The following is a 27176-nucleotide window of genomic DNA, read 5'->3' as shown; positions in this document are numbered from 1 at the left end:
GGTAACATTAGCTGCAGCGCAGAATTAACGGTGCAAGGCGCGGTGAACCAGTTGTTGAAAGATCCAGAAAAGCCAAAACTGTGTTCAGAAGCCAGGCATTCGGAAGTAAGTGCTGGCGGATCTGCCATGTTGGAACTACAAATCAGAGGATATCCAAAACCAGACATCAAATGGAGCAAAGATGGAAAGGAAATCGTTGCTGGTGGAAGATACAAGTACCTTTGGGAGGATGAAGAATCTATGTCCTTGGTGATCAAGAACGTCACTGCCAAGGATGCAGGCACCTACACCATCAGAGCAAAGAACGAATTAGGCGAAGATACCACTCAGATCGAGCTGATCGTGAAGTCTGCGCCAAAAATCACGAAAAAGCAAGCTGACATGTCTGTGATCATCGACGAAACGTTGACGATGCTCGTGCAAATCGAAGCCACACCAGCACCAGAAGTTAAATGGTACAAGGATGGCCAAGAACTACGGGAAGACAGTCGTATAAGTATCATTAAAGAAGGCAACGAAACTTACAAGTTAACAATAAGAAACGCTCGTTTGGACGATGCTGGTTCATACTCGATTGTTGCACGAAATGAAGTCAATCAGACGACAGAAATTTGGAAGCTGAAAGTATTAAGTCCACCGAAGATCACAAAGGGATTAGGCGAACCACAAATTTTAGATCAAAAAAGCACTCTTACTTTGTCCGTAGACGTGGACTCACTGATGCCACCTAATATTAAATGGTACAGAGATGGAGAACTGCTTGTTGAAGACAGTCGCATAAAAATGATTCAGCAAGGCAAGACATTCATTCTAAAGATCACTGGTATAGTAAGCGAGGACGCAGGAGATTACAAGGCGGAAGTCTTCTCCGATCATGGAACTGTCACTGATGAAACTGTAATACAGGTGAATAGGACAGCGTCGTTTTTAAACGATATTAACTGTTTTTTAAATAAGAGAAGATTACTATTTTTCATACTTAATTTACGACGCTTAGAATAATCATGATCGTTTCTCGTTTTCCAGGTGAATGGTCTTCCACGATTCAAAACGAAAATGTACGACGTCACAGTCAACGAAGGCGCGAAGAACATCGAGTTCAAGGTAGAAGTCGGTGGATGCCCAAAACCAAGCGTCCATTGGTATATCGGCGACATGGAGATCACGGAAAAGAAAAAAGACTATGTTCGCACGGAGGAAGGCAATTTCGTCAAGTTAATCATGTCCGAAGTTAAGGCTGAAATGAAAGGAACGTACACTTGCAAATTGAAGAACGAATTTGGTGAAGTCAAAAGCAGTTCTACGTTAATCGTGAACACCAGACCGAAATTATTGAAGAAGCTCGTCGACCAAAGAATCAACGAAGGCGATACGTTGAAACTGATCTTCGAAGTATCCGGTACGCCAGATCCCGAGGTGAAATGGTACAAAGATGGCAAGGAGGTTTCAGCGGACGCGAGAATTAAAATTACGAGGGACAGCAAACGGCAGGAAAACTACGATCTGACGGTGACTTTAGTGAAAGGTTCAGACGCAGGCATCTACGAGGTTCGAGCAGAAAACGAGCTAGGCTACGTGACTAGCAAGAGCAAAGTTATGATATTGAGTAAGAATCCAAACAGCTTTTCTTATTCTATAAATAAAATAGGATTCGATTGTTGCGCTGCTCCGTCGTTCCTGTTCTTTATTCGTTATTAAAGAAAAAGATTCAAAAAGACGATCGGCAAGTTCGATCTTATTGACGTTAGAATTTTCCAGAATTAACAGAATTGATGGGGCAGCTCATCAAACGCCTCGCGTACCCCTATACATTTTTCATTTTTGAGAAACTTGCCAGCGAATCGTCGTGCGTTCGATTTTCCCCACATTCAGTAAGTACTTAAGGAAAGGTACGGTTTCATGTTCAGTTTGTTGTTCATACCGATGTGACGAGTATAATCTCTAAAGCACAGAGAAAATAATCTCGCGTCACGAATCCGACACTGAAATGAACCTTTTGTTCGTGCCTTTATCCTCTTGTTTCTGCCCCCTTATACATGTATCTTACGTTTTCGTGTTTTCTGTCGTTTTTTCTTCTGATAAAACCAAAAAAAAAAATTCTTAAGACGTATTTGTATGTACACCTGTACTACTGTCACTATCATGCGTCGCCTATTCTATTTCATACGTTTGTAACGAATCTTCATAGAGTTCATCCATGTCCCCAATCACATTGTGTTCTCAAAAAGTCCCAAAATGTATGAATTCTATAGCGAAAACGGAAGAAAGCGTGGAGGAAAAAACGGAAATGAAGAAGGAGACCGTCGAAAAGATCAGCGTCGAGGAAGAGGAAACGAAAGCACAGAAAGTCGAGGAGGAGGAGATTGAAACGAAGAAGGAACGCGCGGAGGAATCCGGATCGGAAGGTAATCAAAACGATCGTCGAAACGAAACGATAACAAACGATCGTCGATAACACTATAACAACGAGTGTAACAGGGAACGAATATTTTATATAGTCAGTCTGCTATTGAAACGCTTGAAAGCTCTAAAAATCTGTCTTCTGCGATCGACGCGATGTCGCAAGATTTTGGTAAGACTTTTGAAACGTTCCAAGAGAACGTGTCGCGTTTTTTGGTCGTTCTTTTTCCTTTTTCTATCTATTCAAGGGAGTAGACAGATAAAAATAGTGCGTTTTGTGTTTGAGTATATATTTAAGACGCAAAGCAAGCGAGCTTCGTTATATCCTCTTTTTTCTGTTATATAATTTTTTTTCCTTTTTCTAATCCATCGAAATCCTTGCGATAGGAGCTTAATTTTGTATCGCTGACACGATCGAAAGGCAAGATATAAAAAGATACGAATAGCCTTGCCAATATGCTAATTGATGTTAAAACGATGGCTTAATCGTAGACGTAGAATCGTAGCCCAAAAAACATGTCTGATAAATTCAGGTCGAGTGAAACTGGAGAAACAAAGCGTCCAAGTAATACGGGGCCAAGGTGAAACGATCACGATCTCCGTGGCCTCCACGACGACCCACGAAGCTATACTCACAGGTAAATTTCGCACACGCTGAACAACTACTCGCTATTTACATTCATGTAACCATCGTCGTAAACAGGAATTTTGTGACTGAATTAATTTAGAAAATAATTAAAACAAAAATTACGATACTAAGTGACAATTATTTTGACAAATTTAATTTTCTACAGCTTCTGAACGATTTATATAAACATATTGAGAAACAAAGATTCTATTTCATTTCCTATGTACTATAAGAATATCCAAACAAAAGATGTAGCTTGAATATTTACCATTTTCGTTTACCATAAAAATTTCTATAAAATCGATAAGCGATTCAATTTCGAATAAGATCTTCCACGTCAGTCACAAAATCCATACGCACGAGAGCATAAAATAACGCCACACCGACCAAAGATTTCACGAGCCTCGATCAAAGTGAAACTGCTTTCGAGTGGCTATAGCTCCTCTACAGATCAGAGGAAACAGATCGTCGCGAAAGTCGTCGAGTAGCACGGATCGTCTCTGCTCTCTAGTAGGTAGTAGTCAAAAGAGCTGTTGTGACCAGTCCAAGCGTTCACAGGTCCCGATGAGAGCCACACGATCAGCAAGATGACCGCGACAAAGGTCGAGTGCCAGGAAATGAACACGGACGGTCCTGGCGTCGAAGAGATTGCCACCTATAGCTACAGCGTGCAAGAAGAATCCGTCCAGAAACCACAGAACGGCGTGTTAATCGAGGAATTCTCGGAGAACAGCGAGGATAACAGGTCGAGGCTTCAGGTAAACCGTGGGGTGTCGATCGTTTCTGTTTCGGACGACGAGTCGACTCTGAAAGCTATTTCAAGAGACGTCAGCACCGAGGACGTCATGCAGTGCGCTGAATTATCCGAAGACGTAAAATTGACGAATGGATCCTACGAAGAGTTCAATGGTAACAGTCGTCTGCCTGATGAAAAGGTCCTAGACGACGCGAAACCTTACAGAGCTTCGTTAATCACGGAAACCATCATGGAGGAACGGTCTCTGGAAGAGTTGCCATCGGAGAAATTGACACAAGAAAACGTAAAGCTACCCCGATCCGCTGTCCTTGAGAACGGTAGTTCTTTCAGGAAGATGTCCTCCGTGGAGCTAGAACAACCACAGACTCCTACGATCGAGGAAAGCAAGTTGACGAAGCAAAAGATCGAACGAGTAAATTCGACCGCGGAGAAAGTTGTCGAGATGAACGTGGAAGAGCGTCGAGGATCTGTACAAAATGGACTTTCGAGACAGAGCTCGAAAATAGAGAGAATGGACTCGACGGAATCGAAGAAAATGTTGGAAAGATCGGTATCAAGGGAGAGCGCGTTGAAGGCTGCTCAAAGCGGTGATGAAGAGGTCGACGAAGAGCTCGAGGCTCTTCTAGATCGCGTTAAACGGCAGCGCAGCGTTTTGGACGATATCCTTGAAAAAGAATCCTCCAGAGACTCAGGTACGACCGGATTGCTCCATCGGCTGTTCGAACGCATTCGTTCAGTTCGACAGAGTCTAAGATCGATTATTCGCAGCGTTCTTCTGGCATTCTTTTTACACGCTTCCAGCATTGTTCCTGTGTTTTCCTTGTTTGTCTCTGTGTAATCTGTTTCAAGCTTTGTGTTAATCATATCGAATCATCATATGTATGTTGCCTTTGCATGTTAACACCTGACGAAGCGCGTAACAAAGTTTAATACTTCCCGAGAATCATTTAATATTATTTTCTATTTTTTCATTTCACCGTTTATATTCTTCGCTATTCTTGCACTAAAATTATAATGCAAGAGGAAGCATTAAATTTTGTCGGCGCTTCTATACTCAGTCCAGACACTTACCGCTTATACAGTGCAAGAATAATCAGTCGAACCTGGCTGGAACTGGGTCCTTTTCGTTTTCATCAAGGTAAGCAATTAGAAAAAGTACTAGACAATTTCAAATTATAAATAGAACAAAATTAAATTAAATTAAAAAATAAATTAAAATTAATTTAATTAATACAAAAAATTGTCTAGTATTTCAGATTTAAAAATGTATAAAATAACAATGCAGCACGTGGCGCAAGCGCAAGGACGCACTAGATGCACGGCAAAAACGAGAACGAACTTTTAGATCTGACCATCCAGAATCTAGTTTTCAATTGTTCACGAAAAGCATTCTAATCTTTGTATTTCCCAATTAGCGCCTCCTCACATCATCGAAGCGACCCTCAGCGATAAAACGATCTACGAAACCCAGACGGTCGTGTTCAGTATCAGAGCGACGAGTTTACCAAGGGCCGATGGAAAATGGTTCAAGAATGGAAAACCTCTTCGAAGCGGAGAACGCATCAGAATCACCAGCGCTGGAGAACTTTTTACTTTGGAACTTCAAAAGGCCATTCTCGAAGACGAAGGAGTGTATACATGCACGTTCACGAACAAACTTGGCGAAGTTATGGTCGAAGGATATTTGACTGTTGAAACTGTGGACGAACTTCGAAGACCCAAGTTTACTGAACCTTTGAATGACGTGGATGTGGCCAAAGGAAAGACCGGACAGTTTAAGGCTACGTTCACTGCTGATCCTGTTCCTGACACAACATGGTATATTTCATCATTGAATTTTTAGCAGTTTTTAGATTTTTGTACTGGTCCTTTAAATATTATCCATGATTTGTTAGTGCTATTCACGGGACTATTTATACATTATTTATCAGTACTATTTGTAATACTACTTATTTTATCCCTATTTTCTTTGCTACTGCTTCACAATTGGGATATTGGGTACGTCATTGATTATAAGTCATAAATTATCTTTATCTATGTTAAATAATAAATTCAAAGGAAACATAGCATAAATGCACTTTGTCCCAAAAAATGAAATAAATATAGAAACATTGAGTATTTATTCAGAAAATATTGTTACGAATTTTCAGACCTCTATGAGTACATGTAATGATATATTATAATGTTAGAAGCATGCAAGTCCTACTATTAGGACTTCATCACCATATTCCCTTAAACAGCCATATAACTTTTTATAATTTCATGTCGCTCGTTTAAAAAGGTACTTCAAGGGTGAAGAAATTCCACATGACGACATGCGACTAAAGTTCACCACGCAGAGCAAGCCAGCAAATGACAATCTAACCAGCACTACAGTCACTTTGAGCGTGCCAAAATGCTCGAAAGAAGACACTGGAGAATACACGCTGAAACTGAAGAACAAATACGGCGAAGCTGAAGCTAGCGTTAGTATAAATTCAACATCATAAAGAAGACTCGTTTGAGCTGAAAATATATAAATATTTGTTACTTTTATCAGGCTTTCTTACATCTCCTTCTGCATCCTGAAATTGAAGAATTGAAAGACGTTGTCGCGTCCGTTGGAGACTCATTTACATGGGAGGCCATCGTTAAAGGAAATCCAAAACCTGATATCACGTGGACCAAGGATGGTACGGTCCTGGAAAAAGGAGATAAATACGATTTCGAGGAGGATAGGAGGAACAACAAGTTCAAACTTATCATTAAAGATGTGGAAGTCGAAGACAAGGGAACTTATCATCTTACAGCTAAGAATTATCTGGGTGAAGCGACTGGACAAGCAACCCTAACTCCACACAGTGAGTATAAAAATTTATCTATGTAAATACTGTTGGCTACTGTTCTATGTTAATTGTTCGAAAAGATTATCTTCGCCATTGTGTCGTGAGAAAGACTTTTTAATTATACAATTCGATTTTCAGCCGAGGCACCAACGTTCCTCAAGAACTTGGCCAATATAGAGTGCAAAGATCGCACAGATTTAGAACTGAAAGTTCGCGTAACCGGTGTCCCCAAGCCAAAGCTAATCTGGCTAAAAGATGGCGAAGTGATCAAAGAAGATGATCGACACAAAATTACTACACACGTGGATGGCATCGTGGACAGCACTTATTCCATCGCGACATTTTCTGTACACGATGTTGGAAAGATCAAATGCCGGGCTACCAACGTCGATGGATGTGCGCAAACTGGTTGTAATTTGACGATGCAATTAATCTCTCCTAGCTTTATCCATCTTCTGCCTAAAACAAAAGAAGTGGACGAGGGTGATTGTCTGGAGCTTAAAGCAAAGATCGATGGTAGCCCTGTACCTGATGTAGGTTGGTATAAAGATGGAGAGAAGATCGTTCCTAATGAACACATGAAGATTGAGACACTTCCGGATGGCAGCACTAAATTGACGATCGACTGCGTGAAACCGACAGACTGTGGAGCTTATAAACTCGTGATGTCCAATTCTACTGGCGAACAGTCTTCGTTGTGTGCCGTGGCTATTAAACGTGAGTGACGTTTTACGATTAGGTTAAAAATCAAATTAGGGATTAATTCAAATAATTAAATTCATAATTAAATCTTTTGGAAATTCCTTTATATTAAATATTGATGAAGAAATGAAATTAGGAATGAAGATAATAATAATAAATATAATTTCAGCTGCAAGGAGAAAGCCATCTTTCTCGAAACCATTAGAAGATGCCAAGGCTGTCGTAGGACAACCACTGAAACTGGAAGCCCAAGTGGTTGCCTTCCCGAACCCACAAGTTCAATGGTTCAAAGACGGCATACCACTACGGCAATCGAAAGAGATATACTTCATGAACGAACCAAACGGTATTATCGGTTTAAGAATCGACTATGTTCGTCCGGAAGACGCTGGCGTATACTCGATGACTGTCTCCAATTCGCTCGGTGAAATTACTGGCTCTGCCAAAGTAGAGATCGAAGAGAAAGAGAAACGACCAGAATTCATAACCACGCTTCAACCATTGAATGTCGTGCAAGGCTTTCCGGCAAAAATGATAGTCAAACTTCTAGGCAAACCAACACCACAGCTTCAGTGGCTGAAGAACGGTGAAGAGGTTTGTAAATCATCATGAATTCCTCAGATCTTGAAAATTTAAGAATGCTTTTCTCTTATTTTTATCAACTTTGTGTTTTCAGCTCATACCTGATGGAAAGCATATAAAGGCTGTCGATCTGCCAGATGGAACTCAAGCGTTGATCATAGACAAAGTGACACCAGAAGACGCGGGAGAATACACAGTGATTGCAAGCAACACAGAAGGCACTTCATCTTGTACAGGAACGATCAGCGTTCTCGGAAAACTTCTATCCGATCAACCAGAAGAGAAACCTGGATTTGTGAATCCAATGCGAGACGTCTATGTCGAGGAAGGTCAACCATTAAACTTATCTGTTTCTTTCACTGGCAATCCCGTGCCAGAAGTCAGCTGGTCCAAGGACGGTGCTCCTCTGCAGCCATCTGATCGCTTAACTGTGACTTGCGATGGAAAGAAGACAGAACTGGAGATGAACCCTTGCGAGTCTGGAGATGCTGGTGTATACGAATGTCGTATATCGAATCCACTCGGTGAAGACTCTACGAAATCCACAGCTAACATCAGGAAGATCTTCCAACCACCAAACTTCTTACAGAAGTTCAAGGATCTACAACAATTGCCTTCGTTCGATGCCAAATTCCTAGCTCGCATCACCGGCGTACCACGGCCGGATATTACATGGTACTTCAATGACAGACCGATCTTAAATGATGACGATAAATACAAGATTAAACGTGACGGAGATGTTTGCTGTTTGTACGTGAAAGATTGTACCTATGATGACGCCGGAACGTACAAGTGCAAAGCAGTGAATAAGGGTGGTGAAGCTGAGTGTGCAGCGAATTTGACAGTGGTTGATACAATTGAGAAGATACAGAAAGCTGAGCCACCATCGTTCTTGAAAAAAATCGGTGATTGTGAATATTATAAAGGAATGGCAGCCAAATTTACAGCCTGCGTCACAGGTATCCCAGAACCTGAATTCCAATGGTTCCACAATGGTAACAAAATGTGGCAAACCGATAGAATCAGGATGAACCAAGAAGGCAGCTTGTTACGTTTGATTATAAACAATGCCGACGAATTGGACGCTGGAAAATATATGTTAAAAATATCAAACCCTCATGGCGAAGATTCTTGCACCGCGGACTTAATTTACGAATCGTTGGAACCACGACCAAAGAAAGCTCTAGGAGATCAATATGCAGATTTTGACAAGTACCGCAAATCTGGCGTTCCATTGCCTTTGGCCGATCGTCCAATTATCAGTAGAATGATGGATCGTCATCTGACACTCTCTTGGAAGCCATCCATCCCCATTGGACCTCGCATTCCAGTGACGTATCAAATAGAAATGTGCGAACTTCCAGATGGTGATTGGTTCACTGTCCGCACAGGTATTCGTAGCTGCGTGTGTGACATCCGTAACCTTGAACCCTTCAGAGACTACAAGTTCCGTATCCGTGTAGAGAACAAATACGGAATCAGCGACCCTTCACCGTATGCGCAAACATATCGCGCAAAATTGGAACCAGATCCACCGAAATTCTTCCCTTACTTGCCTCCTGGCATCGACTTCCGTCCGGAAACCAGTCCTTACTTCCCCAAGGACTTCGACATCGAAAGACCACCTCACGACAATTACGCTCAAGCACCTAGATTCCTTCGTCAAGAACACGATACTCAATATGGTGTAAAGAATCACAATTGTAACCTCTTCTGGTTCGTTTATGGCTATCCAAAACCCAAGATGACCTATTATTTCAACGACCAATTGATAGAGTCTGGTGGAAGATATGATCAGAGCTATACGAGAAATGGACAAGCTACTTTATTCATTAATAGGATGCTCGAAAGAGACGAGGGAATGTATGAAGCTGTCGCAACTAACGAACATGGTGAAGCTAGACAGAGAGTTTGGCTACAGATTGCCGAATACCCAACATTTATTCAGAGACCGGAAGAAACTATTGTAATGGTTAGAAGAACTGGACAACTAATGGCTAAAGTTATTGGTGTACCCTACCCGGAGATCAAGTGGTACAAGGACTGGAAACCTCTCACTACCTCTTCCAGAATTCGGATCGAATTCACCGAACCAGACACTACGATTTTAACCATCAGCGATACCATCGTGAAGGATGAAGGTTTATACTCGGTGAGCGCAAGAAATGTAGCCGGATCCATTTCCTGTTCCGTGATGCTGCACGTGGAGGAGAACGAGCACGAGTACGGATACAAAACGTACAGGAGGAAGTCTGATATTAAACCTCATCACGATAAGTCTCTCGATGAGTTCTATGACCTCGGTGACGAGCTTGGCCGTGGTACTCAAGGTGTAACTTACCATGCTGTTGAAAGAAGCACCGGAAAGAATTTCGCAGCCAAAGTCATGCATGGAAAGGGAGAACTTAGGCCATACATGTACAACGAGATAGAAATAATGAACAGTCTGAACCATAAGAAATTGCTGAGACTGCACGACGCTTATGAGACTGATAAATCTGTCACACTAATCATGGAACTAGCTGCTGGTGGTGAGCTAGTGGACACTTTGACGAAACAGGCATACTACACCGAAGCAGATATTGCTGGGTATATCAGACAGTTACTGTGGGGATTGGATTACATGCATTCGAATCATTTTGCTCATCTTGGTTTGACGCTCGGAGACCTGTTGATCTCACATACAGGTGGTGACGACCTGAAGATCTGCGACTTCGGGCTCGCAAGAAGAATTTCACACGCGAAATTAATGACTTTGACATATGGTATGCCCGAATACGTGGCACCGGAAGTTACCAACAACGAGGGAGTGTCCTTCAGTACGGATATGTGGGCCGTTGGTATTATCACGTACATCTTGCTTTCTGGAATTTCGCCATTCAGAGGTAACAACGACAGGGAGACGATGCTGAAGATCAGGGAAGGAAAATGGGAGTTCGATGATCGTTGGGAGAACATCTCGGAGGAAGCCAAAGATTTTATTCGTTCTCTACTGATGTACAACGCTGATAGAAGAATGGATGTCAAGGCTGCTCTTGCTCATCCTTGGTTGAACTATGCTGACAAACTTCCGTATGATTTGTACAAGATCCCGTCGGAGAACTTGAAGAACTATTACAAACTGTATCGCGATTGGTATAACAACGCTTCCTGCCGCACGTGGTTCCGCAGACGCAAATTGAATACAGCCTTCGAGCATCCGTCTAGAATGGTCTATCCGCCTGGCCAAAAATACACTCCCGAGCCCAGCGTGGAAAGACCATACAGTCCAATAAAGAGACCTCCGGCTAAACCTTGGGAGAACCAGATTGCTACGAGGGAACCGATTGACACGGAGATTGGAATCATCAAGAGCGAAAGCCACTATCAAAATGGTCCAGATACCTATCTTCTTCAATTACGCGACACGGACTTCCCTGTGCGTTTGCGTGAATACATGAAGGTTGCGTGCAATCGCAGTCCTGGATTCTCTCGTACCATCACCGAAGAAAGCTTCGATTGGAGGACACCTATTATACGAGAACGTCGTCGCTTTACGGATATTATGGACGAAGAAATCGACGACGAGAGACGAGCAAGAATCAGTAGATACGGTACAGATAACTTCACTCTGAGACGCTTGAAACACGAATTGGGTACTCGATTGGATAGTTACGCAGAGGCAGAGGCAATGATAGAGTCGAAGAAGGAGGGACATCTACCATTCTTCCGTGAAAAACCGCAAATTAAACCCATGGAAGAAGGAATGCCTGCTCAGCTAGCTTGTCTAGCTGTTGGAAGTCCCAAACCAGTGATTCAGTGGTACAAGAATGACATGATGATTCAGGAGAGCAACAGAGTAAAGGTCACCGAGGACCAAGACGGCAGATCTATACTTAGCTTCAATCCAACGAAGGAACACGATGTTGGTAGTTACAAGATTGTCGCCAGGAACTCCCTCGGACAGACTGTGGTCAGAACGAGATTAGTGGAAGCTGTTGTTCCTTCAGGTCCTGATTCTCCTGAGGTTTCCGATGTCTCAGACACAGAAATACTTCTACGATGGAAGCAGCCCAAATACGATGGCAACTCTCCAGTCTTGTGTTACAATCTGCAATACAAACTAGGTGACTCGGTCGATTGGATAGATCTAGCCTCGAACATCGATCACGAGTTTTACATGATAAGAGACTTGACACCGGACACTTCCTATAACTTCCGTTTAGCAGCACGAAATCGCGTCGGTTGGAGCGAAAAGGGTATCCCATCGAAGCTGATCAAAACTAGACTACCAGGATGTCCAAAGGTTCAAATTACTCGAGCTATGAGACATCTTCAAGAACTGACTGAGTCAGGTCAAGAAATACTGCTCGATGAAGACAAGCCACATATGGATTACTCCATCGAGGACCATCCTATCGAGTGGTCGACCGACACGAATCTCTCAAGCAAGTATAGCTTCATCTCTGAGATCTCCAGAGGCCAATTCTCCGTTGTAGTAAAAGGTGTTGATAAAAGTACAGACCGTGTGATAGTCGCCAAGATTTTGGAGCTGAATACGGAAACAGAAAAGCAAGTGAACAGAGAGTTTGAAGCTCTTCGTTCGTTGAGACACGAGAGGATAGCGATGTTGGAGGCAGCGTATAAAGCACAAGGTTCTCCGATTGCACTGTTCATCTTGGAAAAGCTTCAGGGAGCTGATATTCTCACATATTTCTCGAGTAGACATGAATATACAGAAAATTGCGTAACAGTTGCTATGACCCAAATTCTGGACGGTTTGCAGTACCTTCACTGGCGAGGATATTGTCATCTTGACATTCAACCTGACAATATAGTGATGTCTAATGTCAGATCGGTCCAAGTCAAACTTGTTGATATGGGTTCTGCTCGACTCGTTAGTAAGTTGGGTACAACAGTACCGAAAGCTGGTCATCCAGAGTATAGAGCACCCGAGGTATACAATGAGGAACCGGCTCATCCTCAGACAGACGTTTGGATGGTTGGTGTACTAATGTATGTACTCCTATCTGGTATTTCACCGTTCCGTGGCAAGGATCCTGATGAGACCAGACAAAATATTCTGTTTGTGAGATACAGATTTGAACATCTGTATAAAGAGTTAAGTCAGGAGGCTACTAGATTCCTTATGTTGGTTTTTAAACGAGCACCCAGGTTTGTATTCTCTGTTTTAATATTACTACATGAATCGCAGTTTTTATATGTTTTCTTTTTATTATAGTAAAAGACCATTGGTGGAAGAATGTCACGAACACAGATGGCTACAACTATCGGAATTTATGATTAGGAAACGCGAGAGAGCAGTGTTCTTAGGTAACAGACTGAAAGAGTATAACGAACAGTACCACGAAGAGAAATCGAAAATAGCATCTGAGAACCAAAGCCTGGCAAGTGAAAGCCTGTTAGGTTCCACTCAAAAACTCATTAGATCGACTAGCATACAAGAAGAACTGCTCACCACGTTCTAACGAATAAGATATTATTAAGCAATGATTTTCCAATTTTCTTTATGTGACTGTAAAATTTCATGCACGCATCTAGTCAGTTTCTTAAAGAACAAGGAAGAGCAACTAAAAAAAGAAGAGTATAGTATCGAAATATAAGAATCTTCCTTCCTTGTTTTCTTTTTTGTTATTATTTATTTGTTACGTTTAATTATTTTAACGAAATATTACCGTCTACTCATATCGTTACTCCTAAGATCTATGAGTAAGAAAGAATCGACCGATCGATATTTGAATATAACGTAAGATAAAATCACGTTCTAACGAATCAAGGTACAAACCTTTAAAATTGTACAAAAATGATGATTATATTCTAATAAAATCACCAATAAATGCTAAATAATTAAAGAAAGCTTTATTATTAAATATTGACTTTATTTACAAATTATGGTCTTTCATCATTACAATGCTCTATAAAAAGGATAAGTATATTGTACACATGACATGTTCTCCATTCTCCCTCTCTGTACCATTAATTACACAAATTTAACTGCAATGATGTATCATAACATTCAAAAGCTACATATAATTAACGAGTTTAAATATAACAAAAACAATCTCCCTAAAATAAGAAGACTAGTACTGAATAATAGTTAAATACAAATTAATCGATATCAAATTTAAAAAACACTTTCAAACAAAATCGAACTTTCCACCAAAATATAAAGCTAATTCCATAAACGTATAGTGTCACTGGTATAACATTACCTACTGATCTGAATCATCTTTTTGCATATTGCATAACATAATCCTTAACCTTACTTCGAAAGGATTCCTTATCTTTTACAAATAGATCAGCTGCTTCTCTGTTTAAAGGATCATCAAAATTTAGAAGATCCTACAGAAGGATATGATTAATTAATATAATCACAGAAACATTTTAAGTAGAATTTTTAGAGACTTACTGTGAAAAGTGAATTCAAACCCCATACAACATCTTTAAGTTTACGAGTCGGTGCCCACCCCATTTCATCTATACTACTCTGCCTTAAAATTGAAAGGCATACGTTACCATCCTCATTTATATTAGGATGCCACAATTTTGTTAGGCATTTAACTTTTGGTGGCTAAAATAATTTTGTTAATATCAGACTGATCACAAATTCTTATATATAAGTTTTAATGATGATATACTTACAGCCATATTATATTCTTCAGGTATATAAACTTGGAAATGAAATCTACCTCCTAGCCAATATCCTTCATCAGGAACAATCAAGAGAATAAACTCATGTAGACAATCGGGATCTTGAAATTTTACCTGACATGTACTAGGTAATGTTTGCTGCATTTCTTGAACCTAAATGAATGAAAAAATTAAAACAGCTAGTTATAATTTTTTTCTTAATTTCAAGACAATTTCATACATTCTTGTCTCATTATACCTCTTTTATTAATAGCTTATCACGGACAGAAACGCGTTTATTATATTCTCTGTTTTTTGAGTTTGGTATATCACTATCCTTCTTCAATTTTCCTCTCAAGGTAATCATATTTTCAACAATTCTGAAAGAAATAATAATTTCACAAACGATAAAACGTACTAAAAATTGGAAAAAGAATTAAGAAAAACACAATCCAACAGTGACAATTCCATTAATCATTTAAGAACAATTGAGGCATTATTCGTATTTATTTGATAACCCCATTTTGATAAATATCAAAGACAAATAAATATTTTAGTAGTTTCAAAAGCTGTTAATTTGCCACTTTACAACTTATTACATCCAGAATATTTTTCACATAAGATTAAAAAGTTATATTGTCAAATACCGTTTATGACATTTATTATGGAACAACACGATTTCAAGGTTAGAACTATCGAATAGAGTCCTTTAGTTCGTTTTATCAAACTGTACCTTAGACTATAAATATGGCAATATGGTAATATATGTTTATAATCAACTCAATGAATCTGCATTTTGTTCATTTTCATCTCAAAACTCTCCCACTATCAAACATTTAAAAGCGAACGGTAAATATTTAAGCGCACTCAAAGTCTAAATCTTGTACTGTAGATGGCAATACTGGTTTTGGTTTTATGTCAGAAGTTTGTTTATAATGTAGCAAGATCTAATTGTTGTTTTATGGACAACTTTTATTGAAAAGATTTTCACTTTTATTGAAACAGATACATATAAAGTATAAATTATTAGTGAAGTTTTTATTTATTTATATTTGCAGTATATGGCATTCATAATCTACCTAAGTATTACAGATCTTACATAATCTTTTATATAAAATGTAAAACGTACATGATGATTGAACAATCAAGAAAAATTTTATGTAAAATGATACTTAATCGTATGTATCGCCGCTCAATACGGAGAAAGAAAACAATTTTTATAATATTTTAAGATTTTATATTACATACATACCTTTGTATTTATATATTTTTATACAAAATTTTATATATAAAATGGTACCTAAATATAACTACTTCTTTTATGCAAATGCATGCCACGTTTGTAAAAAATTTGGGGGAAAAATCTCTCTAAAAAGATGTGGTAATTGCACTATGATCTCTTATTGTTCCAAGGAACACCAAAAAATGCATTGGTCACAACATAAAGATTTATGCAACGCAATATGCAATATTTTAAAGGACAATCAATTATCAACCTTTTTAAATATTCAACAGAATGTTGATATAAAAGCTTGGACTCAAATGAAAATGAATTTCATGTTACTAGTAGCAATAAAGGTTGGTAGAAAATTAGAATATTATGAAGAGCAAATGTTCAAATTTCTTAGATTATGTGTTGTGTGTCATGATCAAAATCTAAGAGTTCTTGAAGATTGTCCTAATTGTCCAAATACTAGTTTTTGCACAAAGCACAAAGATGATATTGTACATAAAAGATATTGTGATCTGATAAAGTTATGTTTTAATTTAGATATAATCTCAATAACACACGAGAAAAAGATACCAAAAATAAGAATACCATATCATATAAATCATGTAAATTTACCAAAAAACATGAAAGATTTTATAGATTCTTACATTGAACCATGGAAGAATTCACATATGTCAATAATAGAGGAAACAATGATTAATTCAGAATATCTTTCACGACCTTTAACATTTCTTTACGCAATACAAAAATTGCGATATCTTTTGAATGGTAATAGTTTCGTTGTTCATGTTATTGCAGCCAATATGATAGACATCGATAGTATTGAACTTTGGGAAATTCTCTTACACTGGTTACCATGCATTACGACAATACAAATTTTTCTAATAGGACCTGAACTATCTATAGATTCTATATCAGTGAATCTGTGTAAGGATTGTCAATGTAATAATAAGCAACTTTCAATTCAAATATGTAGTATGCTTTATGAGAATTATACAAATAATGATTCATATGTGAAACCAGATTTTATTGTTGGATATAATGCAGGAATACATGAATGTGAAGATTTTAGATCTGAAAACTATTCATGGAGACAATCTTTAGAGATAGTAGCTGAACAAAATTGCCCATTGATTCTAACATCTTATACTTCAACAGAAGCAGAAAAAGAACAAATCAGACTCAATGAAGTTTTAAATAATCATGTAAAGTATACATATTTTGGACAGAATCCATTTTCCAGCTTAAGACCATACAGAGATTTTGAAAATGAAGGAATATATTACCAAAACCAGTACATAATCATTTATGAAAATTTAAATACACTACAATAATCGATATTTATAGGTTAAATTTGTAACTGATATTATAGGATGTATTTTATACTTAATTTGATTTGTTTATATACATCATTGTTTGTATAAATTTATTGTTAAATAAATGTGTAATACTATTTGTAAAACGAGCATTTTTTTAAAGAAAAATTATCATTTTAAAAATGTTATTAAAATATTTTGATAACTTCATTAATTGTCTTTTTTTTCACATTTACTTTTTTAGTTTTACAACTGATTAATTTTTCTTGCAATATAGTTTTGACTCGAAGAAAACAATTTCAGAGTGATAAGATAGCCAATCAACCACCCAGCCACATTCGCGTATATTGTAATTGTAGATGACATATTCAGAAATACTTGTTCCTATTGTTAGAATTTTCAGAAGTATCCTTTTCTGTTATGAAGAATATTTCGAAGGTATAACTACTTGTATCATCGTGTGATTCACATAAGTTTTTTAATATATTAATAATAATGGCAGAAATTGAATGGCCATGGCAATACAGTTTTCCTCCTTTTTTTACGTAAGTATTAATAGGTTATGTTTATCATCTATCTTAAACTATGATTTATGTACATACATAAGCATAGCTTCTGACATTTTATATATTTAAATATTTGATGAAAACTTTCAGACTTCAGCCTCATTCAGATACTAGAGCTAAACAATTAGCAGCGTGGAAAAGTTTAATCCTAGAATATTATCGTGTAACAAAACAAGCTATTATAGATATAAGAGAAGTGCATTCAAGCCCATTATTTAATAATACTACAATTAATCGTATCCTTTTTACAATAACAATGATTGAGTAAAATGATAAACTTATTACTTGCCTACAAAATTTATTCTTTAATATATGAAACAGGCAAATTACCATCAGAGGCTATTTTATTGGTATTGGAAGAATTAGCAAGATCAGGGAATGCAAGCCCATTAGATAAGACAAGACAAAGGTGGCTAATTTATTGGCATACTTTGGAAGAATGGGGTGAAATTATTTATAACTGGGCACAAGAGAATGGATTTGTCGGTTCCGTATGTACTTTATTTGAGTTAACACAAGGAGAAGATACAACAAATCAGGGTATATACTTTTATAAAAGTTGTATTTAAGGAAGATAAGAAAAATTGTGATGTAAAACAAATGTTTCCTGTTTTTAGAATTTTATGGACTTGATACAGAAGTATTAATCAGAGCACTTAAAACATTGGAAGGAAATAAGAAAGCAGAATTAATTTTATTTGATGATAATCAAGGTGTTAAGTTCTTTTAGACACATAATTGTACAAAAGAATTGCTTTGTAAATGTTAAATACAAATCTTCACTATTTTCAAGGTATATATATGTTTATGATTAAACAAGCATTTTTAAAGATATAATTAAACAAATTTGAAAGGAATTCATATAATTGAAGAATATGAAACTATAGAAAGAATTCATAATGTACATTTTCAAATATGATTAGAAAAGATTATTCCTAAGATTATATTAATAAAATCTAAATTAATAAATATTATATATGTACAGAAGTGAAACAGTATTAAATATAATTTTTATATTAGTTGTATTCTATAAATCTGTGGAATGTTTTAATATAATGGAATATATAAAATATTTAAAATTTCACATAGAAAAGTAATTGCAATAAAATATTTTTTTTAAATAAGAAAAACTATGTATTTTTAACACATTTATGAACATAAATAAATCAAGGTTTGATCTTTCAAAGTACATTAATACTCGATCACTTTCTTTAAGTATGCAACAGTAACAATCTTTTTAAGTATCTAACAGCATTCTTGTGATTAAAATACTTAGTAATTACATAATTATGTGTAGATTATCATATAAATTAAGATTAGAGTCAACATGAATATACATTAGTACAAATTATTGACTATAAAGTATATAAAAAATATTATGAACACAGTAAAATTGTGTTCATATAATATCATGGCGAATTTGTAACAAGAAAACTAAAAAATTATGCATCTGCTTTCCTCACTCTGGCTAATTCGATTGTTTCCTCCTGAAGGTTTGCACTTGCTTCAAGATCTTTTTTACTTAAATGTTCAATGACACAAGCTCCGAGTGCATCGCATATGACGTTTATCGTGGTTCGGAAACGATCCCTATAGGCAAATTTAACAATTATTTAAAATGTAAAAAATTTTAATTTGATTAATAATTATGCCAAAGCGGATAACTCACAGGAGCCAATCTACTGCAATGATAAGTGTTACATCTTCAGCAGGCAATCCTACAGTATCTAATACCATGACCATTGTAACAAGACCAGCTTGTGGAATGCCAGCAGCTCCAATACTGGCTGCAGTTGCTGTTATACTACAAAAGTATATCAAACCATCAAAGTTATTAAAACTTTAAACTTAAGTTTCAAAGTTCAATTCATTTAATTCAACAATTACCTAACACCAATAACATTGCCGAGAGTCAATGGAATTCTCCTGACTTGAGCTATAAAAATTGCAGCAACAGCTTCGTATAATGCAGTCCCATCCATATTAATGGTAGCACCAATTGGAACAACAAATCTTGTAATTCTCTGGTCTACACCTATATTATCCAAACACTGTATTGTTACTGGCAGTGTGGCAGTGCTGTATTCACAGAAATAAACTATTTACAAATCCCAAACTTTTACTGACACGTTTTCTAGAATGAATGAATTCAAATAATTCACCTTGATGAGGTACCAAATGCTGTAGCTAAAACTTGAGTCATCTTGCCTATGAGTTTAAATGGCAACTGCTTTGTGCAAATGAAGAATATAACAGAAAGTGTTACACAACCATGAATAATCAAACCTAATAATACTGTAATGAAATATAAACTTAATTGTCCAGCAATAGCACTAATATCTTCAATTTCTAAAAGCTTTGAAGTAACAAGAAAGAGCACACCAATTGGAGATGTCCTGTAAAAAAATAAAATTTTTTGCATGACTTAAATCAATTAAATAAATAATTTGTTATGTCATTTGCTTACCATATGACCCATTTAGTAATAAGCATTGTTGCTTCAGATAAAGCATCAAAAAAAGATAAGAGAACTTTTCCTTGTTCACCCATTTTACTAAGAGCTATTCCTAACACAATTCCAAATATAACCAAACCCAAAGTATTCATACCATCTCCATATTTATGACTTATATCCCAATCTTGTATGTTTACTGGAAAAAATATTAAATTGTTTATGAAATACATTAATAGAATCACAGTTATAAACAAATTTAATTTAAATGTAATATTTACCCCCTGTTTTATTTTTGGGCTCTATTAGTACTGTGCGGTACTAAAGCACAATATTAATTAATTAAAATTTCTATTATACAATATTAATCAATAATGTTTATAGGAAAATTAATATACCTGAGCAATACAAGCCTGTACAAGATTCGGCGGAAACACATTCCTAAAAATAAAATTTCGTAAAAAATATCAAAACTTATTGTAATACAAATGTAATATTTATTGCTATACCTGATTAAATCTAATATTGTGTCTGTAGTTGTAATATCTCTAGTTGGCGCTACATTATCCTTTGCGATCATACCATGTGTACTGTATTCTCCAGGTCTAATAATTAAGACCAAAATTATACCAAGAATTACAGCAGATATTGTCGTTGATGCATAATAGTAAATTGATCTTATACCAATCTTTCCTATAAATTAAATACATTTCAAAATTTTTATTTCGTTCTTTTAATGATATACTAGGATTAACATGTAATAGTATTTCACAAAACGTGGATGCTGGAATTATTACTGTGAGATAACAAATCATCATTTTCAATCGTTTAAACAACGAAAAACAGAATATGAACGGAAAATGCTGGCTCGAGAGAGAGAGTATCTATTATTGTTCTTTCTTATGTAATTATCTAATCTAATGTATTAGATCATTAATGCTTCCAAATTAATAATTTAGAAAGATAGCACATCTATTATCGGAATTGTTTTCTCTCTGACTAAGCTAAATCATACCAGAAAATACCGGTAATCTATGTTTTACCAAACCAGGCATCTTCACGTAAACAAGTTTGTACACCCACGCAATCCATTCGTCATAAATGATTATCTGCAAAACTTTTTTTACAAAAAGTATACACATGTTTTTTTAATTACCGGATAAATTAAGATCTAATCCGCCGATTGCGCTAACGATGCTAGCAACGATTAGTGGTAATATAAGCGCTTTGAGCATTCGAAGAAATATGTCTCCCGGAAATTGAATATACATAACTTCGCGCTTTGTCCATGGTTCGTCTCTGACATTTCTTAAGATGAAACCGAGAATTGTACCCGCCACTACAGCGGCTACTGTAAGCATTGTCAGCATGTTTTCTGACATGCAACTTCTCCATTTTTTTGGATGAGCCATGTCGTCTTTTTATCCTAAAAAAAGCAACAGTATTTTTAGTGTTAAATAATACAGAGCGGAATCGACGCAAATTTGCGTCTTGACTAAAATTAACATAACATTTCTCAGAAATACATTACACAAATCGGCACGATATATGAAGCATTAAATTATATATATAGTATATGTATGAAAGAGATAGCACCCTAATTACTCTACTATCTTTTTATGCCAGTCTGTCGAAATGTAACGTCGTTCTTATAACTGTAAACATATTAAAATATTTGCACATGTGTGGGAGACCGTGATAAGATTGACATGTGGGAGTGAAATAATGGATAAATATAAGATACTATAGTGTTCCAAATTTAAACGTTGGTTGAGATTCATAAACAATTAATGCAGGTAAATATAAACTAATTAATTTTATATTACTAAACGTCTCTAAACACGGTAGTGATCTGTGACCCTATTACTATACATACTATCATAAATTACGCTTTTATCTTGCGGATGGTATTTCTTGAACTTTTTAATTCATAATTTGGCTTATTTAAAATTACATATAAGTTTTATGTATTTTCAATTTTATATGCTGTGTACATTCAGACCTAATTCGAGTAAATTAAAATATTTTTATAACTTTCTGTTGCATTAAACTTTTTTGTTATCGATAAAATATATTAAACAAAATTGAAACTAATATTATTAGGGTATTTGTAACATGTTCTTGATCGTAAGTCCAGCAAAATATTCTATAGATGGAATGCAAACACAAAACGTATACTTATCTATATAATTACAAAAGTGAACAGAAAAACAATCCTCAGAGCGTGCTGCAAGACTCATTGATCCTGCATTCTAATCATCATGTTAGATGATGCATAATATAACTTATTATATAACACAAACGATATGAAATATTCATAAATGTTAATTGTTCATTTAAATATTGCCCGCAACACCCATCGTGCAAGCATACCCATCATCTGACAGCACCAATTAACCCTACAGTACATGGTGTTAAGTTCATGTTTATTCCCTAATTCCGCAGCATCCGGTATCAAATATTCTTATCATAAAAAACGATATAGCGTAATTAAATCTATCCAAATTTATTATAAAAGATGCATACATGTTTGTGTTGTGTTTAAGAATCTTCAAACAATTAATATTAAACTGATAAGATTAATTAATGAATAAAAATATAAATTAAGACCACAAATTTTCTCGTCATCGTGCTATGTATACATATATGTATGTATGTATATCTCGCAGAAACTGGTATTAACCGGTTTAAACTGTCCTGGAAATCTGCCTTTACGTTCCATCCACTAATAAAATTGTATACTGCAGAAAAATTTGTCATTATTTTTCTTCATGCGCGGCAGAAGTTTTCATACTGATTCCACGAATATGAAAAAGGGAAAAAGAAAAATAAGAAAGACGTAACCGAAATTGATCTCGTGTTGACATGATTATTAAGTAAAATAGAAGATTCGATTTATATGCGCTCCGGGCGAGGGCAAATGAAAGTAGACGATAGGAACCAAATACACGTGCCATTCTTGTTTGAACCGCACATGGCGATAGTAACCGTACGTACGATGAAGAACGCGCGGCGTTCTAAAAATTTGAAACACACTTGATATATTATTCATCAAATGAACAAAGAAGCATGGTAATTATGGATTTACTGTGCGAAGCGCGTATCTATGAGTAAGTCTAAATAAAGATGTTCAATGCACAGATAACACTGATGTCACGTGTCTAGAAGAAAAGAAAAAATTATATGCGTGGAAAATCGTAATTTCAAGCGTTTGTTTGTCATATCAAGATGGTAATAACTAAAGAATTTCTTTTTTAGCTTTTTGCAGACTTTTATAAAAGTGCAATTTTTCTTGATTTATGACTGTTTAAAGATACATATATCTTTCTCGATATACAACACATTTTAAAACAATACCGAAATCAAACATTTTCCGCCTATATTTTTGCGCGATCAATTTCTATTTCTCTATTGTGCACGTGGATTGACTATCGTGGAGAAAAGATGCGCATTGTATCAAATCATTCGACTCTTTTTACTAGCACAATAGATACATCTAGCGATGTGCAATGAGAAAAGTCATAAGTGTTATGTAGATCATAATTACAGTCGGGGCAAAGATGAGCGCAACGAGACACGACTTTATTTACCCTTTGATTCCTGTCACATTGTTTAGGCGTTTATCTCTTATATCACTGTTAAAAAAGTAAAAGTAAATCATCGCTATCAGGTTTCTACAAAACTACCGTGTCATTGAACTACAACGGCTTTCAACCTCGAATGCTTTCATTTCCCTAAAAATGATATATGTCGTATATTTTATAAATATTCGCTTTGGGTACTTATAAAAAGAATTGACTTACCCGATAAATTAGTTCTATTCACGATTGTGGTCGTCGATAGAAGAAACTGCGTGCGCGGCAATGCAATCGAATCACGTTGTGCGCGTGCTAACTTTTTAATCGGGATGCTGATCACGCTTCGATTTAGAGTACGCGAAATGTTGTTCTTCCCGCGAGCGCGATCGTCGTACTATCGGTACGCTCTGTTCTCGTGGACTGTCGGCGACGGCGACCGGCCCATGAGAACAGAGCCCTTCGTATCGTACGGAATAGTACGGATGCAACCATGTGTGCGTCAGAAATCAACTATCTCTTTCCCTCTCCATCACCCTTTGCTTTTGATATCCCACCTCTCTCTCTCTCCCTCTATCGTTTTCTCTTTCTCTGTGCCTCGGCATCCTTTTGCCCCCTTTCACCGAACTCCGACTACACTATCCTCCCTCTTCGCCGTTTTTCTTACGTACCTTCACCATGTAGCTGGAGATCCTACGATGTTACGCGCGCGCAAACATACATGCGGTTTGCGAAACCGCGTGTGCCTCAATCGACACATACATTCGAAACTTGAATGAATGGTTATACCTTATATAGTAGACAGTTCGGTAATTGGCACACGTACAAGTCAAATCATAAATATTACGAAATACATATCGTATATTTTTGGATGAAGCTGTTAAAGAAAAAATGATATGGCGCTGCTATTTTGAATTTAAAAAAAATATATTATTATACATATATAGCGCAATCTTTTTTTTATTTTATTCGCAGATATTATTTTTAGTTATTTGGTTTAATTATAAAAATGTAAATTAATTTTTTCTAATCTTGATGGATTTCACTAATCGCTTGCTTCCTTGTTAGAAATGGTAACGAAATTATGTAATAAAAGTGAAACGAACTGTAGCACGCAATATACGTCAGTTCATAAACGATGATTTAATTAATGTAAAATTTACAAAAATTAGTGTGAGAATTACTTGACCGCTAGGGACGATGTTTGTATAATTGGATTGAGGTCAGTCACGTGATTGTGTTAATTATTCTGCCCCTCCTTTCTCGCATATTCGGCTAAATTTGTTTCACTTTTTGTCGCCCAAGAATACAAATGAAGAAACACACGTATCTTGTATCAACGCAACTTGGTTTGCATAATTCTTCGTTAAAAGTTATATTCTGATACAAATAATTACAATATACATCACATGTTCGCGAATAAAATTATTTAAGGAGAATAAAATTACACTGACATGTATTTGTTACAAATGTTTATTTAAGAATGGACAAAGTAAAGGTTTCATTTAATAAAAATAAGTGAATCATTTAATACTTAGATGTAAAAATTACTTTTCGGAAATACTGATAAAATGTTGCAAGAAATACATATATTTAGAGAGCAGCTTCTAGGTAACATTATATGTAAACTAAGTGCAATATGTAATTCTGAATGATATAAGAAATTTATGGCAAGATATGTAATGCAGAATTTGATACTTAATTATTAATATTGGAATCCTAGATTAAAATCAATGTAACTGGTGAAAACTTAACATTTAAAATCACACTTTTCCATTACATCATTCTTGTTAAACATAAGGAATGATTATTCTAAACATGTAATACTAAAATATACCTTAATAGTTAGTACATTTGTATAAGGCACTTTAATCACAAAATGACAATTTTCTTTACTCAATAAATCCTTAACAGAATAAGTGATTCTGCTACAGAACTATGATTTTCAGAAAACAATCAGAATACTCAAATTTTACTTATTAAATGAAATACCAAGCTGTCATGGTAAATCCAAAATATAAGTACTATTTAAACTGTAATTAAGAACTAAGGGATTTTATAGACATATATACATAATTTTCTTATTGATTTTTTGGAATGACACATTAAAAGAAAAAATTAAAACAATGAATTACGTTATTTCCACAAAGAATTTAGAAAGAACAAAATTGTTATTCTGTCTCAGTGAATTTTAAATATAAATTTATCAACTTAACATTGCATTAATATTGATTTTACAAGCCATTAGAATGATCAGCTGCTATAATTGAGTTGTTTTATGAATATTAACAATGATTTGGAGTATTATTTACAAATTGTTACAATGTTGTCAGTACAATCAATTTTCTGGTGGTGGAGATGTTATTTTCCTTTTAAAGAGTAAAATATGAGGTTCTGAAACACAAGTATTTACCAATTAAAATACTTCTACTAATCTTCTATTAAAAATTTATTTTGTAAATACAATTTAAAGTAAAGAACAGGGGATAATAATAAAATTTGAATAGTATATAAAGAATTCAACCAGTTGGCATACCTGGCTTATGAATCATATAATGAACCCATCCTTGACTTTGCTGAACACCAATAGCTCTCCACTCTTGTTCCGAGAGGAGATGAGTAGTTGGAACCAATTTAATCATTTCTTTTGGTAGTACTACATGCCTAATAAAAGAACCATAAGTAATATATACATACATCCATATATGTATTACCAATAATCTTATGTTTTTATTTATACACTGTTTTAAATTGGTGAATTTTAATAAACAATTGAAGAAACTAGTTTGAATTAAAATAGTAATGTAAAAGAAATTTGTAACATACTGTAAAATATGGTAATTAGAAATATGGTAATTACTTTTTAAAGTAAAAAATATACATATTTCGATAAAAAAGATTATGAAATTTGCATGACTGTATTTGCATTTTATAATATTCTATCTTTCATTCCATCTCTTCATCGCAATTTCAATATTGTTTAAGAGTGAATAGGCTACTAAGCAAACAAAAGAACGTGCCAGACGGCCATTTAAATGATACGTTACCTCTGCGTCCAAAAATTAGACAAAGATATTACGGAATTAGGTATATAAAATATAACGAAATGAATACATTCCTCATTACAAGAAAATTTTCGGATAATATCATCAATAAAATACCAATATGAATATATAATTAGAAAGTGTATACTTGTACATACAGCAAAACGATTCAAAATGGCACATTTGGCCAAAATCGAAATCTAAATGAGACATTATAATATGCTGCTGTTATTTATACCAACCTATATTCGTATTTATCATCGTAGTATTTATCCGAATAATACATCTTGTTCGACATCTTGATACAATCAAAATTGTCACGAATACTCGAGGCAATTCACCACTAAACACTATAAAACGCAGCCGAGTGTTTTCGAAAACCTTCCTTCTACAACGTATACCCACAAATTTGAAAGTTTAACGGATGTAACATCAAGAAGAGTGGAAGAAAGCTACTCCCTAGTCATT

At 35.7% G+C, this 27176-nt stretch overlaps 6 protein-coding genes across 13 annotated transcripts in view; 3 read left to right on the top strand and 3 right to left on the bottom strand.

The window, feature by feature from the left end:
* LOC132912544 (obscurin) overlaps nt 1–13750 on the top strand; it is a 37215-nt gene extending 23465 nt beyond the window's left edge. For 5 of the 7 annotated variants that reach the window (XM_060970034.1, XM_060970030.1, XM_060970035.1 and 2 more), the window contains 12 exons: nt 2–906; nt 1027–1606; nt 2253–2405; nt 2934–3038; nt 3587–4477; nt 5201–5603; nt 6067–6250; nt 6325–6625; nt 6749–7327; nt 7482–7906; nt 7989–13048; nt 13116–13750. In XM_060970034.1, coding sequence (XP_060826017.1) covers nt 2–906; nt 1027–1606; nt 2253–2405; nt 2934–3038; nt 3587–4477; nt 5201–5603; nt 6067–6250; nt 6325–6625; nt 6749–7327; nt 7482–7906; nt 7989–13048; nt 13116–13362 — 9833 coding nt within the window. In that variant the 3' untranslated portion in view covers nt 13363–13750. The remainder of the gene's footprint in view (nt 1; nt 907–1026; nt 1607–2252; nt 2406–2933; nt 3039–3586; nt 4478–5200; nt 5604–6066; nt 6251–6324; nt 6626–6748; nt 7328–7481; nt 7907–7988; nt 13049–13115) is intronic. The other 2 variants (XM_060970036.1, XM_060970037.1) reach the window with 2 other exon arrangements.
* Nucleotides 13751–13752: 2 nt separating this feature from the next.
* On the bottom strand, nt 13753–15385 carry LOC132912555 (NEDD8-conjugating enzyme UBE2F-like). Its single transcript, XM_060970053.1, has 5 exons — nt 15172–15385; nt 14784–14904; nt 14537–14698; nt 14304–14465; nt 13753–14236 (listed from the first exon to the last, which is right to left on the bottom strand). The coding sequence occupies exons 2-5, from the start codon at nt 14889–14891 to the stop codon at nt 14120–14122; spliced, it is 549 nt and encodes a 182-aa protein (XP_060826036.1). The 5' UTR covers nt 14892–14904; nt 15172–15385; the 3' UTR covers nt 13753–14119.
* A 28-nt stretch (nt 15386–15413) lies between these two features.
* Nucleotides 15414–17217, top strand: LOC132912552 (uncharacterized). The gene is made up of 2 exons (XM_060970048.1): nt 15414–15540; nt 15617–17217. The coding sequence occupies exon 2, from the start codon at nt 15818–15820 to the stop codon at nt 17087–17089; it is 1272 nt and encodes a 423-aa protein (XP_060826031.1). The 5' UTR covers nt 15414–15540; nt 15617–15817; the 3' UTR covers nt 17090–17217.
* Nucleotides 17218–17338: 121 nt separating this feature from the next.
* Nucleotides 17339–21799, top strand: LOC132912556 (vacuolar protein-sorting-associated protein 25). 2 transcript variants are annotated; one of them, XR_009659234.1, is made up of 5 exons: nt 17339–17616; nt 17728–17873; nt 17959–18177; nt 18255–18430; nt 21716–21799. XR_009659234.1 is itself a non-coding variant. In XM_060970054.1 (4 exons), exons 1-4 carry the CDS (start codon nt 17567–17569, stop codon nt 18365–18367), a joined length of 528 nt encoding a protein of 175 aa, XP_060826037.1. In that variant the 5' UTR covers nt 17339–17566; the 3' UTR covers nt 18368–18826. The 2 variants fall into 2 exon arrangements, 1 of the variants encoding a protein (XP_060826037.1); XM_060970054.1 differs by lacking the exon at nt 21716–21799 and having other exon boundaries at nt 18255–18826.
* Nucleotides 18621–24288, bottom strand: LOC132912551 (excitatory amino acid transporter 1). The gene is made up of 10 exons (XM_060970046.1): nt 23893–24288; nt 21246–21515; nt 20599–20782; nt 20488–20530; nt 20371–20410; nt 20105–20288; nt 19800–20033; nt 19525–19716; nt 19307–19441; nt 18621–19227 (listed from the first exon to the last, which is right to left on the bottom strand). Exons 2-10 carry the CDS (start codon nt 21499–21501, stop codon nt 19080–19082), a joined length of 1416 nt encoding a protein of 471 aa, XP_060826029.1. The 5' UTR covers nt 21502–21515; nt 23893–24288; the 3' UTR covers nt 18621–19079.
* An 833-nt stretch (nt 24289–25121) lies between these two features.
* Nucleotides 25122–27133, bottom strand: LOC132912558 (cyclin-dependent kinases regulatory subunit). The gene is made up of 3 exons (XM_060970056.1): nt 26951–27133; nt 26201–26328; nt 25122–26058 (listed from the first exon to the last, which is right to left on the bottom strand). Exons 1-3 carry the CDS (start codon nt 27004–27006, stop codon nt 26003–26005), a joined length of 240 nt encoding a protein of 79 aa, XP_060826039.1. The 5' UTR covers nt 27007–27133; the 3' UTR covers nt 25122–26002.
* Nucleotides 27134–27176: the final 43 nt, after the last annotated feature.

The sequence above is a fragment of the Bombus pascuorum genome, chromosome 12 (genome assembly GCF_905332965.1).
Source record: "Bombus pascuorum chromosome 12, iyBomPasc1.1, whole genome shotgun sequence".
Taxonomy (NCBI): Eukaryota; Metazoa; Arthropoda; class Insecta; order Hymenoptera; family Apidae; genus Bombus; species Bombus pascuorum.
The sequence above is the reverse complement of the archived record's forward strand: the minus strand, read 5'-3'. Positions and strand labels throughout refer to the sequence as shown.

Coding starts and splice junctions, on each gene's coding strand:
- LOC132912552 (XM_060970048.1), top strand. CDS start 15,818: ATGGTACCTAAATATAACTACTTCTTTTATGCAAATGCATGCCACGTT.
- LOC132912551 (XM_060970046.1), bottom strand. CDS start 21,501: ATGGCTCATCCAAAAAAATGGAGAAGTTGCATGTCAGAAAACATGCTG. Junction 20,289..20,370: donor GCCCAAAAATAAAACAGGGG/GTAAATATTACA, acceptor TATTTTTTCCAG/TAAACATACAAGATTGGGAT. Junction 19,442..19,524: donor GGCAATGTTATTGGTGTTAG/GTAATTGTTGAA, acceptor ATACTTTTGTAG/TATAACAGCAACTGCAGCCA.
- LOC132912556 (XM_060970054.1), top strand. CDS start 17,567: ATGGCAGAAATTGAATGGCCATGGCAATACAGTTTTCCTCCTTTTTTT. Junction 17,617..17,727: donor AGTTTTCCTCCTTTTTTTAC/GTAAGTATTAAT, acceptor GAAAACTTTCAG/ACTTCAGCCTCATTCAGATA. Junction 17,874..17,958: donor TAATAATACTACAATTAATC/GTATCCTTTTTA, acceptor TATATGAAACAG/GCAAATTACCATCAGAGGCT.
- LOC132912555 (XM_060970053.1), bottom strand. CDS start 14,891: ATGATTACCTTGAGAGGAAAATTGAAGAAGGATAGTGATATACCAAAC. Junction 14,699..14,783: donor ATAAGCTATTAATAAAAGAG/GTATAATGAGAC, acceptor TCATTCATTTAG/GTTCAAGAAATGCAGCAAAC. Junction 14,466..14,536: donor CTGAAGAATATAATATGGCT/GTAAGTATATCA, acceptor AAATTATTTTAG/CCACCAAAAGTTAAATGCCT.
- LOC132912558 (XM_060970056.1), bottom strand. CDS start 27,006: ATGTCGAACAAGATGTATTATTCGGATAAATACTACGATGATAAATAC. Junction 26,329..26,950: donor GATGATAAATACGAATATAG/GTTGGTATAAAT, acceptor TTCTTTTATTAG/GCATGTAGTACTACCAAAAG. Junction 26,059..26,200: donor TTATATGATTCATAAGCCAG/GTATGCCAACTG, acceptor CTTGTGTTTCAG/AACCTCATATTTTACTCTTT.